At 40.4% G+C, this 14,147-nt stretch overlaps 1 protein-coding gene across 1 annotated transcript; it reads left to right on the forward strand.

The window, feature by feature from the left end:
- Positions 1-454: 454 nt before the first annotated feature.
- LOC108894740 (asc-type amino acid transporter 1-like) lies at positions 455-13,913 on the forward strand (the record flags this gene model as incomplete). Its single annotated transcript, XM_051068276.1, is given in 11 exon segments — positions 455-658; positions 1,596-1,805; positions 10,473-10,598; positions 11,224-11,377; positions 11,560-11,683; positions 11,838-11,941; positions 12,119-12,215; positions 12,321-12,470; positions 13,517-13,530; positions 13,532-13,692; positions 13,792-13,913. Coding segments are annotated over 11 exon segments (1,445 nt in total), but the record flags the coding sequence as incomplete, so codon positions are not given.
- Between the last annotated feature and the right edge of the window lie 234 nt (positions 13,914-14,147).

The following is a 14,147-nucleotide window of genomic DNA, read 5'->3' on the forward strand; positions in this document are numbered from 1 at the left end:
TCCACCATCATCATCAAAACACCAAATGGGGGAATAACCTTTGGAGGAATGGTGCTCCATCCCTCCAGTAGAGTTCAGTAGTTCAGTTCCAGTAGAATCAACGCCAGGGCACAATGAAGCTGTTCTGGTGGGTCGTGGTGGCCCAGCACCATACTATGACATATTGGTTTTTCCTTTAGCTTGTCTGTATATATGGACACTGTCTTTGAGTAATTATGTGGATTGACAAGGCTCAGAAAAAAGGGATTACTTAAGTAGAAAAATCTGAAAAAGACTTGATTCTAAATGTTTGGAGGGCAATATGATTTTAAGTTTGTATGTATGTAAGTATGATGGCTTTATGTGTAACAGTAAGAAGGCTTATGTTTCAAAGGTTTGTGCCCTCTGTTTAAATATGCTTATTTTTTATTTATAAGCAAGTGTAAATAACCGTAATCTTTGCTTCTCTCCTAAGGGAACATCATCGGCTCTGGGATATTCATCTCTCCTAAAGGAGTGTTGGAGCATGCAGGCTCAGTGGGACTGTCACTCATCGTTTGGGTTTGTGGAGGGGGGATCTGTGCCCTTGGGTCCATGTGCTATGCCGAACTGGGTGTCACTATCCCCAAGTCTGGAGGCGACTATTCATATGTGACAGAAATCTTTGGAGGGCTAGTGGGTAAGCACTGTTGTTTTTGTCCAGGGTCCTTTTACATGCAACAGCTTTGAGAAGTTTGATGTTGACTGCTTTAAGTTTCCAGCACTTGGTATGAAAAAGGGTCCATACACACGAGGGTTGGTTTTAATAGGACTGCATGTCTGGAACCAATCAGCTCTGAGGGTCTTGTGATTTTCATGTGGTCATGTGATCTGTCAGCTGATCATCGAGTGTTACTGTAAGTCTAGGAAGGTCAAACATGCCCTGCACTGTGCATGCCTGTGGGGACACTAGTTTGGTCCTGTGTAGCTTTGTTTAGCTCATTCATTTGCACGTGTAAAACAGGACAAAAATACATCGGTGCCACATTTAAAACATAAACAATCAAAAAACTAGACCAAGAAATAAAACAAGAAGTAATACAAATGCATTAGTAAATCCAAAGCTGCTAAACCCTGGACTTAACCCCCATGCCACTCTGACAAATGGTTCACAAACCTTTAATTGTATAGGAACTACAGTGCATTGACTTAGAAAGTCAGAATGGAAACTGCAAATTTAGTTTTTCAACACTAAAAACTGTTAAAGGCTAAAGTTAAAGGTCATAAAGATGGATTTATATTATATTACAATAAGGAAAGTCAGTGTCATTCACAGTAAGATGAGGCATACGGAATGTTACTATAATAGTTTCCACCGGCTGTATAGTGTTTTTCTCACTCATATGGTATCTCCTATAGCAAATGCAAATACCCTTGAGTCACCAAGCCCTGACTGCTGCAGTGAAGCAGTACAGAAATCAACAGCAGGAAACTGTGGTTGTACTGGCCAGTGCTCAGTATACATGTGAATATGAAATCAGGATGTTATAGAAAAATTGCAGGGAGGGACCCTTCCCTGTGAAAGTATCAGTCAACACACAACAGCTTCTCCATCTAAATCTGATTTATATGTGAAGGAGTGGAAGCTGTAACATACAAAACCCAGTGCCTCTTCTTTGTCTCTTTGTACTACAGTTTCCTGTTGTTATGGAGTGCCGTCCTCATCATGTATCCAACTACACTGGCTGTCATCGCACTCACCTTCTCTAATTACGTCTTGCAACCGGCCTTCCAGAATTGCCTGCCTCCATACATCGCCACCAGACTCCTTGCCACCATTTGTATCTGTGAGTCACAAACAGCCCAAAGTCCAGTTAATCCTCTTTTAGTCTAATGAGTTTTAGTCATAATTTAGTGTTTAGTCAATGAAGTTTGTGCTTTTCTATGATGTTTTTCAACTATGCTTCCAAGAGATCACAAGTCATTCAGTGCATGATAAACTCACAAGTCTTTTTCCTCTTATTTTCTATTGATGAAGATTTTTCAAGGGCAAAGGCTAGGAGACACTGAATGCTTCTTTTCAAATTAAAAAAAATATGCAGCATTAAGGTGTAGGTACAATCCCTATTGTTTTACAACTGTGATGTACAGAAGCACAATAATAATGTCAGTAATTATTTAACTCACTGATGTCTAAACAAAAATCAGTAAGGTTCTGATAAAGTCTAAACTGTGATCAAGTTTAGGGCAATCCACTTTATTATTTAGCCCAGACTGTCTATGTTCTCATCACCATCAATGCTGGGCTGGACACTTTCAGCTGATGTACTGTATATCTACATGTTAAGTCAAGTCAATTTTAGAAGTTATCTCGAGGCACTGTACATACAGAGCAGGCCTAATCCGTACTCTTTATCTTATAAAATTTACAGAGAGAGACCCAACAAATCCCACCATGAGCAAGCACTAGGTGACTGTGGCAAGGAAAAACTTAATTTTAAGAGGCAGAAACCTTGAGCAGAACCGGACTCAGGGTGGGCGGCAATCTGCCTCGACCAGTTGGGTTTAGACAGAGAGAGGAAGGGGGGATGGGGTAAAAATGTTGTGTAGTTAGGCAGTTGCTGACTAAAAAGCAAATAATCATGTGTCAAAGGGAATAGTTAAACATTTTGTGAAAAATAAATTGCAGCACTACACCATTCTTATAGCTTAGCTTCACATAGACAAGAAATAGGGAAAAGAGCCTGGCAACCTCAAGGTGCTGTTAAGACTCCATGAATTCATTGTTCCTGACAAATACATTTTTGACAGACTGTCCCATCTAAAACTACAACTTGTTTTTTTCATTGCAGTTTTTGTACAGGTGCCATTGTCATATAATGTGTTAAATAGTGAGCTTTAGAGGCATATTCTGTTACCTTTGGAGCCAGGCTAGCTGTTTACACTGAACATAAACACACCAGACACTGCTGGGATGAGGATTAATATATGTATATTGCACATCAGGAGACAAACAACCCTCATCACCACAGTCAGAGAGAGGAGTCTCTCCAAAGAAGGTTAATTCACAATTTGTAGTATTCTTGGAAACAAGGCTGAGGATCATAATTGGGCCTTTTCCTGAAAACAACCTAACAGTAACCAATTATCAAGAAGCTTTAAGACACTCACACGCTGACGTCAGCTGTATCTATGGTGGGGGTCAGATTACAACCCCAGGGAATAAAAGCTTCAACACAGAACATATGGATATGTTTAACATGACGTCTTCACCTTCTACAGCTACATGAATCTCAACAGGTATATAGGCACAGAGTGTACACAGTAGTAAAAAAAAGTGAATAAAGTACAAAACAAAAAAATTGTAATGAACTAATGATTCTTTGTTCTTAGTTTAACATTCCCTGTTTCCTGTCTTTATGCTAAGTTAACCGTTCCCTGGCGGTTGTCTCATATTTAAAGGAAAGCTGTTGTATTGGAGTAGTAACTCTTGGTAAGAAAACATGTTTCCTAAAATGCTGAACTATTCCCTAAAACCAAAAATTACAGCACAGCACATTCTTTGATGATGTAAACTGCCTGTTCACAGAAATGTAGTCATGTCATGAAGAGGAAAAAAAATCACTTTGACTGTTGTTAGTCAAAGCCTGAAGAAGTTTTGCTCAGCGTTTCTAAACTAACACGTTGGTTGATGGCAGGAATGTTGGTCGGGTTTGTCAGTTTGACTTTCAGATGATGAACTGTTGACACTTTAAAAATGAGTTTCAGAGGATCCTACTGGTGTGTTGATGTTGTGACTGGCCGGTTTACATTCCTGTTTGCTGCTTTGCTGGTCATCAAGACATCCTGGTTCACAGTATCACACTTCAGACCTTCTGTTGCTTTAGACATTTAGGTCATCTGACTGAATGACCCAGAGTGACTCCCAGTGAGATGAATATTAGAGCACACATCCTTTCCTAGATCAGCATTACAAGCAACTGATCTTGGTGTTAAGGGTCAGCGCAAACTTACATTTGATTGAAGAAATACAGATTGAGCGTTGAATGATGCTAGATCAATTGTAAGTGTTCAGGAAACAAATGAGACAAAGGAAAAGGCAAGAGTCTCTGTTTAGACAAATCTGTCCATTCAGCTGGGTAAACTATAGGATCCAGTAAGTACGAGGTCCTCACACCTGGTCCCACCTGGCTTTACAAATATAAAACAAGGAAAAAGCCCCAAAACTCCAAAGGGTATATCAAACTCTGCAGAACCAAACCCAGCTACTTTCATCTCATGGCTGGAAGATATTATGATACTGTGATAGTTCACAGTGTGCTGATGGCTGCCATTGTCATTTGATAATTCCAACGCTGTGCTCTATTTTCAGCCTCTGATCAACACCTTTCCATGAAATGCTGGAGTACAGCTATATGTACTTAAATAGCCAGCAGGAAAAGCAGACTGCATGTATCTGGTCGACAAGTCAGCCAGTTTGGTCTTGTCTGAACTGGATGGAGAAAGGCAAAAGGGGGGGATAGACAGGAGAGGTATCTGTGCATGAGAGCGTGTGCATGTGCCAGGCTGGGGTTAGCATTTGCAGAGAACACCTCCACTATTTTTGGCGATAGAATGTTACAACTGCTGCCTAGTCAGGCCAGTGGCCCACACTGTGAGTGTGTTTATGTGTTGTACTCTTCAGTGTGGTGCAAGTGTGCGCACGTGTGTGTGTGTGTATGTGTGTGTGGCAGTATCACTGTCAGACTACATAATGGTGCCAGCCTTTGTGGACGCCGCTAATGAGAGGGTGTGTCCACGCCATTGTGCATTGTTTTGCAGTGGTTACCGTGACGCTCCTGTCACTGAGCGCCATGGAAACAGGAAATGGGCAGGACACCTTGCACATCAATGATGGAGGATCCAATTGGCCAGATGGCATTCTAGTTGGCTGTTTGATGTTCCTATTGGCTGCTTGGTACCACCCCTTTCCTCCTCTCGGGTCCACAGCATCACATATACTATCTGTAATCAGCAGTTATATAAGCTTTAATATTTATGTTTGAAACTTTATCAGCAGCTTGTGAGCAGGGAAAGTGTCAGATCCAACAAGGCTCTGATAACAGATAGAGAAGATATTTCTCTGAAACCCTCAAGAATCTCGGATGATAAGAGTAACTGATGGTAAACAGTTTCATAAATCTTTTCACTGTTGCTCCATCACCCTTAAACACCAACAGCAGGTGTGTGGAAGTGAGACATATTGCTCCTCTAAAAGCTGGTGGTGTATATAGTAAACTTTTGGTTAGCTCTCTAACAGGCTTTACTTAAAGCAGAGGACATATTTCTATTCTCATTCAAAGGTCACACATTCTTTTAGCCTTAGGTTTACACAGCTCAGTGGACAGCGCAGTGAGCCACTCTCAAGGCGTACATAACATGCCAAGTCACTTTGGGAAAGAACATTCAGTATCTTGGCTGTCAAGGGTAAATCATAAACATTTTTCAGCAATTTATGGGCAGTGTTTTTCTGAAACACTTGGCGAGATTAACTGGATTAAATGTTGTTCTGCACTGCTGAGTCTTATTAAGGCCCTTGATATGTCAACTGAACTTTACTCAGTGAATTGTTTATGAATGTGAGTCAGCTTAGATGTGTGTCCCCCCTCCTTCCTCCCCTGCAGTGTACTGCATGAGAGTGACAAGTGACCCAGGTGTCTGTGTGTGTGTGTGTGTGTGTGTGTATCTGTGTGCGTGTGTGCGTGTGTGTGTGTGTGTGTATCTGAGTGTGTGTGAGGGTGGGTGAAAACCAGACAGGTCCAGTTGTGGGCTGGTTGTGTTCTTCTAAGAATAGGAGCACTGGACAGCCCACAGAAGCATGGTGATGTGCCTAGAATAACCATTTCAGGAGATTTACTCTGTAAACCCATATTTATTTAGTCAAATATTGATCACTTTTACCAGACAGAAACCGCCACTCTGCAAAAGGTACATTTACCCACAATGTACAATAGAGCGTATGTATGTATAATTTCTTGAAAATGTAAAAGATTGTGACAGTTCTCACTGATCCAAGAATCAGTTATTTCACATCATACCCATTAATCCCTATTTTCTGCTTTTGAAAACAGGAGGTATACACACTTCACACTTTTCACTCACGCAGCATGGGGCCTATTTTAGTCACCACGTGTGTTCCACATCGGTGAGTTTGTGCAGCAGTGGTAGAAAGAGAAGGAGTGGTACTACATTTCAGCCAATCAGATGTCACATCTCTCCCACTGGTTTTGATGGATGACTTTGACATATTCCACAAAACAAGCCTGAGAAATCGTGCCATTATTCCAATAATTCAAACTAAACTAAAAGAAACAATGATATAATTAATATCCAAAATTAATTAAACCTAGTTTGTGTTTTATCTGTCAATTTTAAAATAATAATGCTGTGTCAGAATCTTTTGTGCTGTAGTTAGAGCAAGCTTGTAGAGAGAGTGAGTGGCATTTTAACTTCTAGGCCACCAGGGTGCCCCACTAAATATTTTTAATGGATTCTGGTCCCTCTACTTTTGACTTTTTTCCTCTTCTAAATGTTTTCCATTTGCAAAAAAATTATTTTGTTATTTTCATTTGCTTTGACCAGATCCATCCAAACAACTGAATTGCTGCCAGAGGCTGATTGTCCTTAACAGGCACACTGTGTAACATTTAATTCCTTTGTGCCTCAAGTTGTTTCATTGTTCTGCACTCTGAGCGTTTGGAAAAGAGCCCTCCCTAAAGTCAGAGCAATGATACAACTATAGTAGTGGAATATACAGAAGCAGTGCATGGTATGCAGGCTGAGACACAGACATCATGTGCAAATTATTTTTTTGTGTTGATGATGCTGGCACAGATTCCCTGACCATGCTGGACTTGTTATACTGAGTGCTGTGCAGATCTCATTTAGTTTGATTGAGGGATCATGGTCAGTCACCAGACTAAAAGCCACAACTGCTCTGCAGATGGAAAAAATCAGGGTGGTTCATTGAAAAAAAGGAAAAGTACAAAAAGTCCATCTGGGGATAAGGATGACTTTGAACCCTCCAGCAGCTTTGTTCTGTTGTGGAGAAAAAAACCTCAAACTCTTCCTGGAAACTGCAAACATCCCCTACGTTAAAATAGAGAAATAATAAAAATAAAAACTTGCAGTATTTTCTCAAAGCAACATTGCGTCTTGTCTGTTAAAGAGTGAATACAGTAAAATGTGAATGCACCACAGTAAGAACCAACCTGCCATTAAAAACAAAGAGGAATGTCACTTGTTTAGTGTGTAACCTTAATTCATATACATGTCTACACATACGTCTGTGAGAGCTGAATGGAAAAAAGTCTCTTCCTGTCACTCAGGAATCCTTGGTGTAATTTTCTGCTGTCACAGCAGGCTGACACTGGTTTAGGTCATGCCCCAGAGGCAAACTGTACAAAAACAAAAATCTGTAGTAAAAAGTAGTCCAACCAGGTTTATGTTTTTTAATCTTTATAATATTCACATCTGTTTTATTCTGAAGGGTAGTTTAGTGCAGATAAGCATGTATAATTTGGCAATTTATTATTCATTATATTTGCTGTTTTCTACAAAAAAGGCTTTTCCAAGATTATTTTTTGCTTCTTCTCCTATAAAATCACTCTGACCTTTATTATTTCACAACTATAATTATATGCAGTCCCATCTGTGTCTTAGTTACATCTGCTTTAAAAAACAGGAGTTGAGGTGCAAATGTGAGTTAAATAAAGAAAAATCAACAGTGATAGTTTGGTGCAGCCTTCCTTTCATCTTACCCTACTCTACAGTATATTGTGGACTGTATAATGTTAGTTGTAATAATGCCTCTGCATTTATTTGACCCAAACTAAAACCTGTAGATTTACTGTAGTCTGAAGAAATTCTAGTGTCAGATACCATGTGGTGGACAGACAGGACTGGGGAGGTTATTCCAGTGACCAGATCCTGGACTAGGAGGAGGCGTTCCTGAGGTCAAAGCCCCTTGATAAATCTGCACTGAGTTGGGATCAGAATCCATTAAAAGTAAAAGCAGTAATTAGTTTAGTATTCTAGTGCTGAGGCAGCCTTCAATAGAAGTTGTGATGGCGGGACACAGATTTACCTGCGCTGTCACATTCAAAGCCTGCTGGCACCTCCTTCCTGTCAGGGTTAACACAGAGGGAAGCTGGGGGAGGTGGTGGTTCTGGGGTTTCACAGGAACACAGGAACGGAAACGCATGTAACACCCCTGGGGTAATTGACTATAAAACACCACGGTGTTGTAGGAGAGAGAAAGCTCTGCCCGGTGCCACCAAAACCTCCTGCCAAAAATTCACACGTGTGTGTATGTGAGTGTGAGTGTGCCAGCGGAAGCAGTTTGTTCAGATTTCTGTGGTGGGAGGGGAACCTTGCCCCAGTGATGGATGACATGGTTGATAATACCCCTGCCCATATATGCTTCTACACACACACATACGCATACATTGCTGTATAGCCGCTGCAAGGGATTGTGTTTGTGTGTAAAATGAAGAAGGACTGAAAGGTCAGGAGAGAAACTGAGAAATACAGAGATTGAATAAGATAGAGAGCAGAGAAACAGGACAAAAGAGGGCACAGAAAGATGGAGAGTCTAGACAATCACACCCACCCCTCAGGCTAAATCACTTCCTAATCTCTAGCTCTTGATGCCACGCTATTCTGTGGTGGGAGGAGAACTTTGCTCCGGTGATGGATGAGTGCATGTGAGACACAAGTAATGGTCAGTGTTAATAACGGTCAGGGCACATGCAGCTATTTCCTGTTAACACAGTTTGTCATTGAGAAGATGAGAAATAGTGGTTATATTTTTATGTAACTTTTTTTTTAATCTACACCCCCTCCTCATCACTGAGTGGCAAAGCAAACAAACAGGATGCTACTGTGAATGAATACTTTTAAAAAGTCAGAAATCGGCAGTGACAAAATACATTTAATGTTAAATTGGGGCCAGATACTTCTAACAAGCAGGTGTGTATGTAGGTACGTAGCTAAACGTATAATAATTGTTGTTACACTGAACAAAGCCTAAAAAGTGGTCAAGTCCAATTTTATACTATCAGTACTGTATAAACGTTTAGATTTTGAGTTAAATTTAGTGTGTTAATCTTGCACAGCCCCTTGCATGACACCACAAGTGTAATACACTGAATGACAACCCATGATTGATAGACAGTGGACTCTCCTCTAAAACTTCAATTGGTTCATTATTCATATGGGATTTCATTGATTCTTAAGGTGATTTCCTTTGTGTATAAAATATAATTAGCAGACAAATCTACTGTATTCTTACGACAGAGCAACATGCATTTAATACCTTTCACTTTTTATCAACTCTATCAGTCTTGTGTATATTATACCCTTTATGTGACAGTATTAATTTAGACTTCAGACATGTTGAAATTGTCCAAAAAAATTCAACTTAGCAAGATTGCAGTCTTAACAGAAATGTAACAAGGTGCAAGTCTGACAGGGGCTCATGTACATATTGTACATATGTACAATAACTGCATATTTGTAGTTATGGTACATTATTTTTCAGGCTCAAATGTGTGGCATAATGTGTACAAGTTAGTACAAGTAGTTAAACTACACAAAAGTCTTGTGATGTTTTCTGTCACTCTTCCTCTGAGCTACTGGGTTTACCTCTCATTTATAAGCCTGCACTTGAGTTGGAGGGCAACTGGAGAGCCACTTGCACTCGCTCTGTTTGGCTCACTTGGAATTCAGCCAGGCCTTGTTATGGTGGCACTTGTAAACAGACAAAACTGAGGGTCAGTGTGAAGGACAATGGTTTAGGGAGCGGTGTGGGGAGCAGGGGCATATATACACATACACCCATGCACACACACACACACACACATGCTTTATGCCAGTAGGAAACAGGAGGTAGGAAGTGTCCAACACCATAGACTTCTGTCTGTTTTCACAGGAAAGATGTTCCCTCTTTTACCTCAGTGTGCTCCACAATGTGGAGTCTGTGAGACAATGTACAATCATTGTCTCCATCAGTCAGTCTGAACTGTCACAGGCATGTTCAGTATGTTTCACTCTATAGTGGCAGCATAAATGTATTTATATAGAGAGATGGAATTTCTCAGTTTAATGTTTGCTTTCCTGCCCATATGTGTATGTCTTACGCAGTCTACAGAATCTTTAAATTGGATTTTTAAGATTTTAGATTTTTTAATAAAAAATCAAAATTATATTATGGGCAGTTTATAATACACAGAGGCAGAGCGGTGAGCGTGTGCTCTCTGCTTGTCAGAACAGATTCTACTAACAGAGTTAGTGACATTTAAGTTAGCACTCAGCTGGGGAATATCCCACCGCAGGCTAACTTCAGCTTGGTGCTTTTTATATAAAGCACATCCTGCTGGTGAATAACCGTGCTGTTTTTCCCCTTGAGGTTAAGGTCTTATTTCATAAAAGTGTATTTATCTTTTCTCTTTGTGTATTTGTGTGTGTGTTTGCAGTATTCCTGACCTGGGTGAACTGCTCTAGTGTGCGATGGGCAACGAGAATCCAGGATGTTTTCACTGTTGGAAAACTCCTCGCTCTGGCACTCATCATAGTGGTAGGACTCGTCCAGATCTGTAGAGGTAAATGCACGCATGCGCATGGGTGTACACACGTATACACACACACACACACACACACACACACACAACTGATGTGGTTTGGTAAGGTATTTTGGTATCATAGTGGTTTGGTCTAAAAATTAACTGTACATAGTAAATAATTAAAGTAAATAAATTTATTGGTCACTGGATTCACTTTTGAGGATTCAAAAGTAAAAAAAAATAAAATAAGGGAAAAATGTTGTGTCATTAAAAAGCAGCACTTAACAGTGTTAAAGTTTAGCAATATGGTTCTGTGCAAAATAACAGCAGTAAAACCCACTAAGACGGAAAGGAGACTCAAATAAAAATTATATACCATGAACTATGCATCGAATAAGAAATATACAGAATGGAGACATGAAAACTAATAATGAGATCATGAGAAATAAACTGCTGTGCATTCTGTTACAGCAGCAAAAATGTATTAACACTGGTGACCCCTGGTGCACATGAGTAGATATAACATGAAAAAGCTAGTGAGGAAAGTTAGTATAACTCCCCCCACCGCCGGAGACATAAAATCTAAAACGTGATATGAGCCAAACAAGACTGTGATCTTTTTTACTGTTTCATCTACCCCTGCTTTTCTCTCACCTGCCTACAGGTCACTATGATGCCCTGCGGCCCAGTGTGGCCTTTGAATTTAGTCAGGACCCCTCGGTGGGACAGATAGCTCTGGCCTTCCTCCAGGCCTCCTTTGCTTACAGCGGCTGGAATTTCCTCAACTACGTGACAGAGGAGGTCGTTGAGCCACGCAAGTACGGCACGCACATATTTCTACAGTTTTTCATACAGTATAAGCTAATACGGACACATTACTGGTCTAATTGGTTACACCTGCGTCTTCAGTACATGTCCACCTCAGTTACTCAGTTCGCTGAAACACCAATTTCTGAATTATCGTCCTTACTTATATCATTGTTATTTTTCCTATAATGAGGAACCTGCCTCGTGCCATCTACATTTCAATCCCACTGGTGACCCTGGTCTACACCATGACCAACATTGCGTACTTCTCCTCCATGACCCCTGAGGAGCTGCTGGCCTCCAATGCTGTGGCAGTGGTAAGCAGCGCTCCATCTCTATGAATGTTTCATATAAAACTGGAGCTCACAGCAGTTTATATGCTACAAAACAAGAGTCACAGCTATCTGGAAATATATATTGTCTGAAACAATTTGAAATTAAGCACAAGTCAATGTTGTTGTGTTGTTCCAGACATTTGGAGAGAAGCTATTGGGGATGTTTTCCTGGGTGATGCCAATCTCTGTAGCTCTGTCCACCTTTGGAGGAATCAATGGATATCTGTTCACCTCATCCAGGTAGAACACACACACTTTGCTTTGGAGTGAATGCAACATGCAAACCCTCATTTTAATGTATTTTTATGACTGGATATTATGTTCTCAAAATAAAAACAAGGATGTCAGGAGTTACTTCTAACATATTTAGTAAACCTGGACATACATGCAAAGAATTGTGTGTCTGTCTATTTGTAGATTGTGTTTCTCGGGGGCCAGAGAAGGTCACCTGCCTTATCTACTGGCTATGATCCACCTAAAGAACTGCACTCCAATCCCTGCCCTGCTGGTCTGTGTAAGTACTGTACTGCCAGTTTTGTCTACCTTGTCTAATGCCACAATGACACAGAGCAAAACAGGTAAAATGAGTCCCCATGACACTATGTCTCATGTCCCACAGTGCATTGCCACAATTGTCATCCTGTGTATTGGAGAGATGCACAACTTGATCAACTATGTGTCCTTTATCAACTATCTGTCCTATGGCGTAACCATCGCCGGCCTCCTCTACCTCCGCAAGAAGAGACCCAACCTGGCCAGACCCATTAAGGTACAAATTAATATCAATGGCAAGAACAAAATGTCACTTAGGTTTTTTTTTTTTTTGTTATGCGACCTTGTTGAGTGTTATTTAACCATCAATCCACAGCTCTCTACAGTTAACCTCAAATTAACTGAACTGGTGCCTCCTGGTCAAAACTCTCTGCTCAAATATCGACATGTCACTTTATCAACTGTATTTAGGAAATGTTCAATCATGTATGTACTCTCAACATAAATGCAAAGGGTGCAAAATAACAGCAGAACATACTGAAGAGTAGATATTTAAAAGTGAAAAAAAAAAACATTTGATTAAAAAAATGTATAGAATGAAATTTCAAAGAGTCTGTCTGGTGTTTAAGGTCTTCTATTAAATGATAAACAGCAACAACAATAATAACAATAGTAATAATATTACTGATAAATGGCAGTGATAGTTAAAATGACAATGAAAGTTTATATCTAACATGAGGACGCTAAAATATAACGTTAAGCTTACCTTCGCATGAATTTCGTTATGACTTATTTCCCTTAATGTCACATTTAAAAAAAAAAAAGTAGGTCTACATTGAGGGTAACTGTGTTGGCTGCATTTAATAACATAAACCAAACAACCGAGCGTTAAGCTGGAAAATGTGCGCGTGAAGCAGCTGTAGCCAATAGACGTTAATTAGCGAACTTAGCTAACCTACAGTTGCGATAGGCAGCGGTAGTCTGTAGTTAGCGGCATTTTAAATATCCACAACCTCAGTTAACACGTTAATATATTTGACTTATCACCTCGACTGAGCAGCAGCTTGTCCAGTCAGACTGTGAACCCAGACTGTTTCCTCAGCAGCGGAAGTGGAGACGGAATCAGGATAAGTTTGGTCCAGGGCGCAAAGTAGACTCTTTGGTTAGTGAACTGTCTTCGTGGTCATGGATAATATTTTGGCGCCCCTGGTGCACAAAGGTCGCTCAGATGAATTATGTGTGTCTTAATTATGGTCAGAACGCATATATAAAAATTATCTGTTGCATTAATTGAATTTTAAAATGTGTTTTTATCATGTGCAGGTAAACATGTTGATCCATCACCTACATGATTTTCTGGGCTGTGCTGCTGTGCTTTAGTCTGTACTCTGAGCCGGTGGTTTGTGGCCTGGGTATGGTCATCATGCTGACTGGAGTCCCTGTATACTTTGTGGGTGTTCAGTGGAAGGACAAACCCAAATGGATCTACAGGGTAGTCGGTGAGTTGGTCGATGCCACAGTCGAGTAAGAAAATATTTGGATATGTTCGCAGTTAGTCCATGTAATTAAAACATGTCCTGTTGTCTTTTGTATTGCAGAAAGAGTCACGTATATGGGTCAGAAGGTGTGTTATGTGGTGTTTCCTCAGGAAGACCCTTCAGAGACTGAACCCCTCACTGCCTCCAAAGCCAATGACTGAGCAGTGCAGTCAACCAGGGAATTCCCTTTTTACATCAACAACTGTACTTCCAGATTTTGTTTTGTTTTGTTTTGTTTTTCATATTGTTTGGTCAGGTTGTGAGTGGTGAAGAGATGAATTTCCCTGTGTTCATGCATAGGTGCAGCCTGATTGGAGCAGCGGCGAAGCCCCAACATAAAAGAAGCGGATGGTCATATTTAGGGCATTAGCATGTTTAGCCCTAAAGCTGGGGCATGTGTTTTTATTTGGTTGGTT

This window comes from Lates calcarifer, unplaced genomic scaffold, assembly GCF_001640805.2.
Source record: "Lates calcarifer isolate ASB-BC8 unplaced genomic scaffold, TLL_Latcal_v3 _unitig_3800_quiver_2353, whole genome shotgun sequence".
NCBI lineage: Eukaryota > Metazoa > Chordata > Actinopteri > Centropomidae > Lates > Lates calcarifer.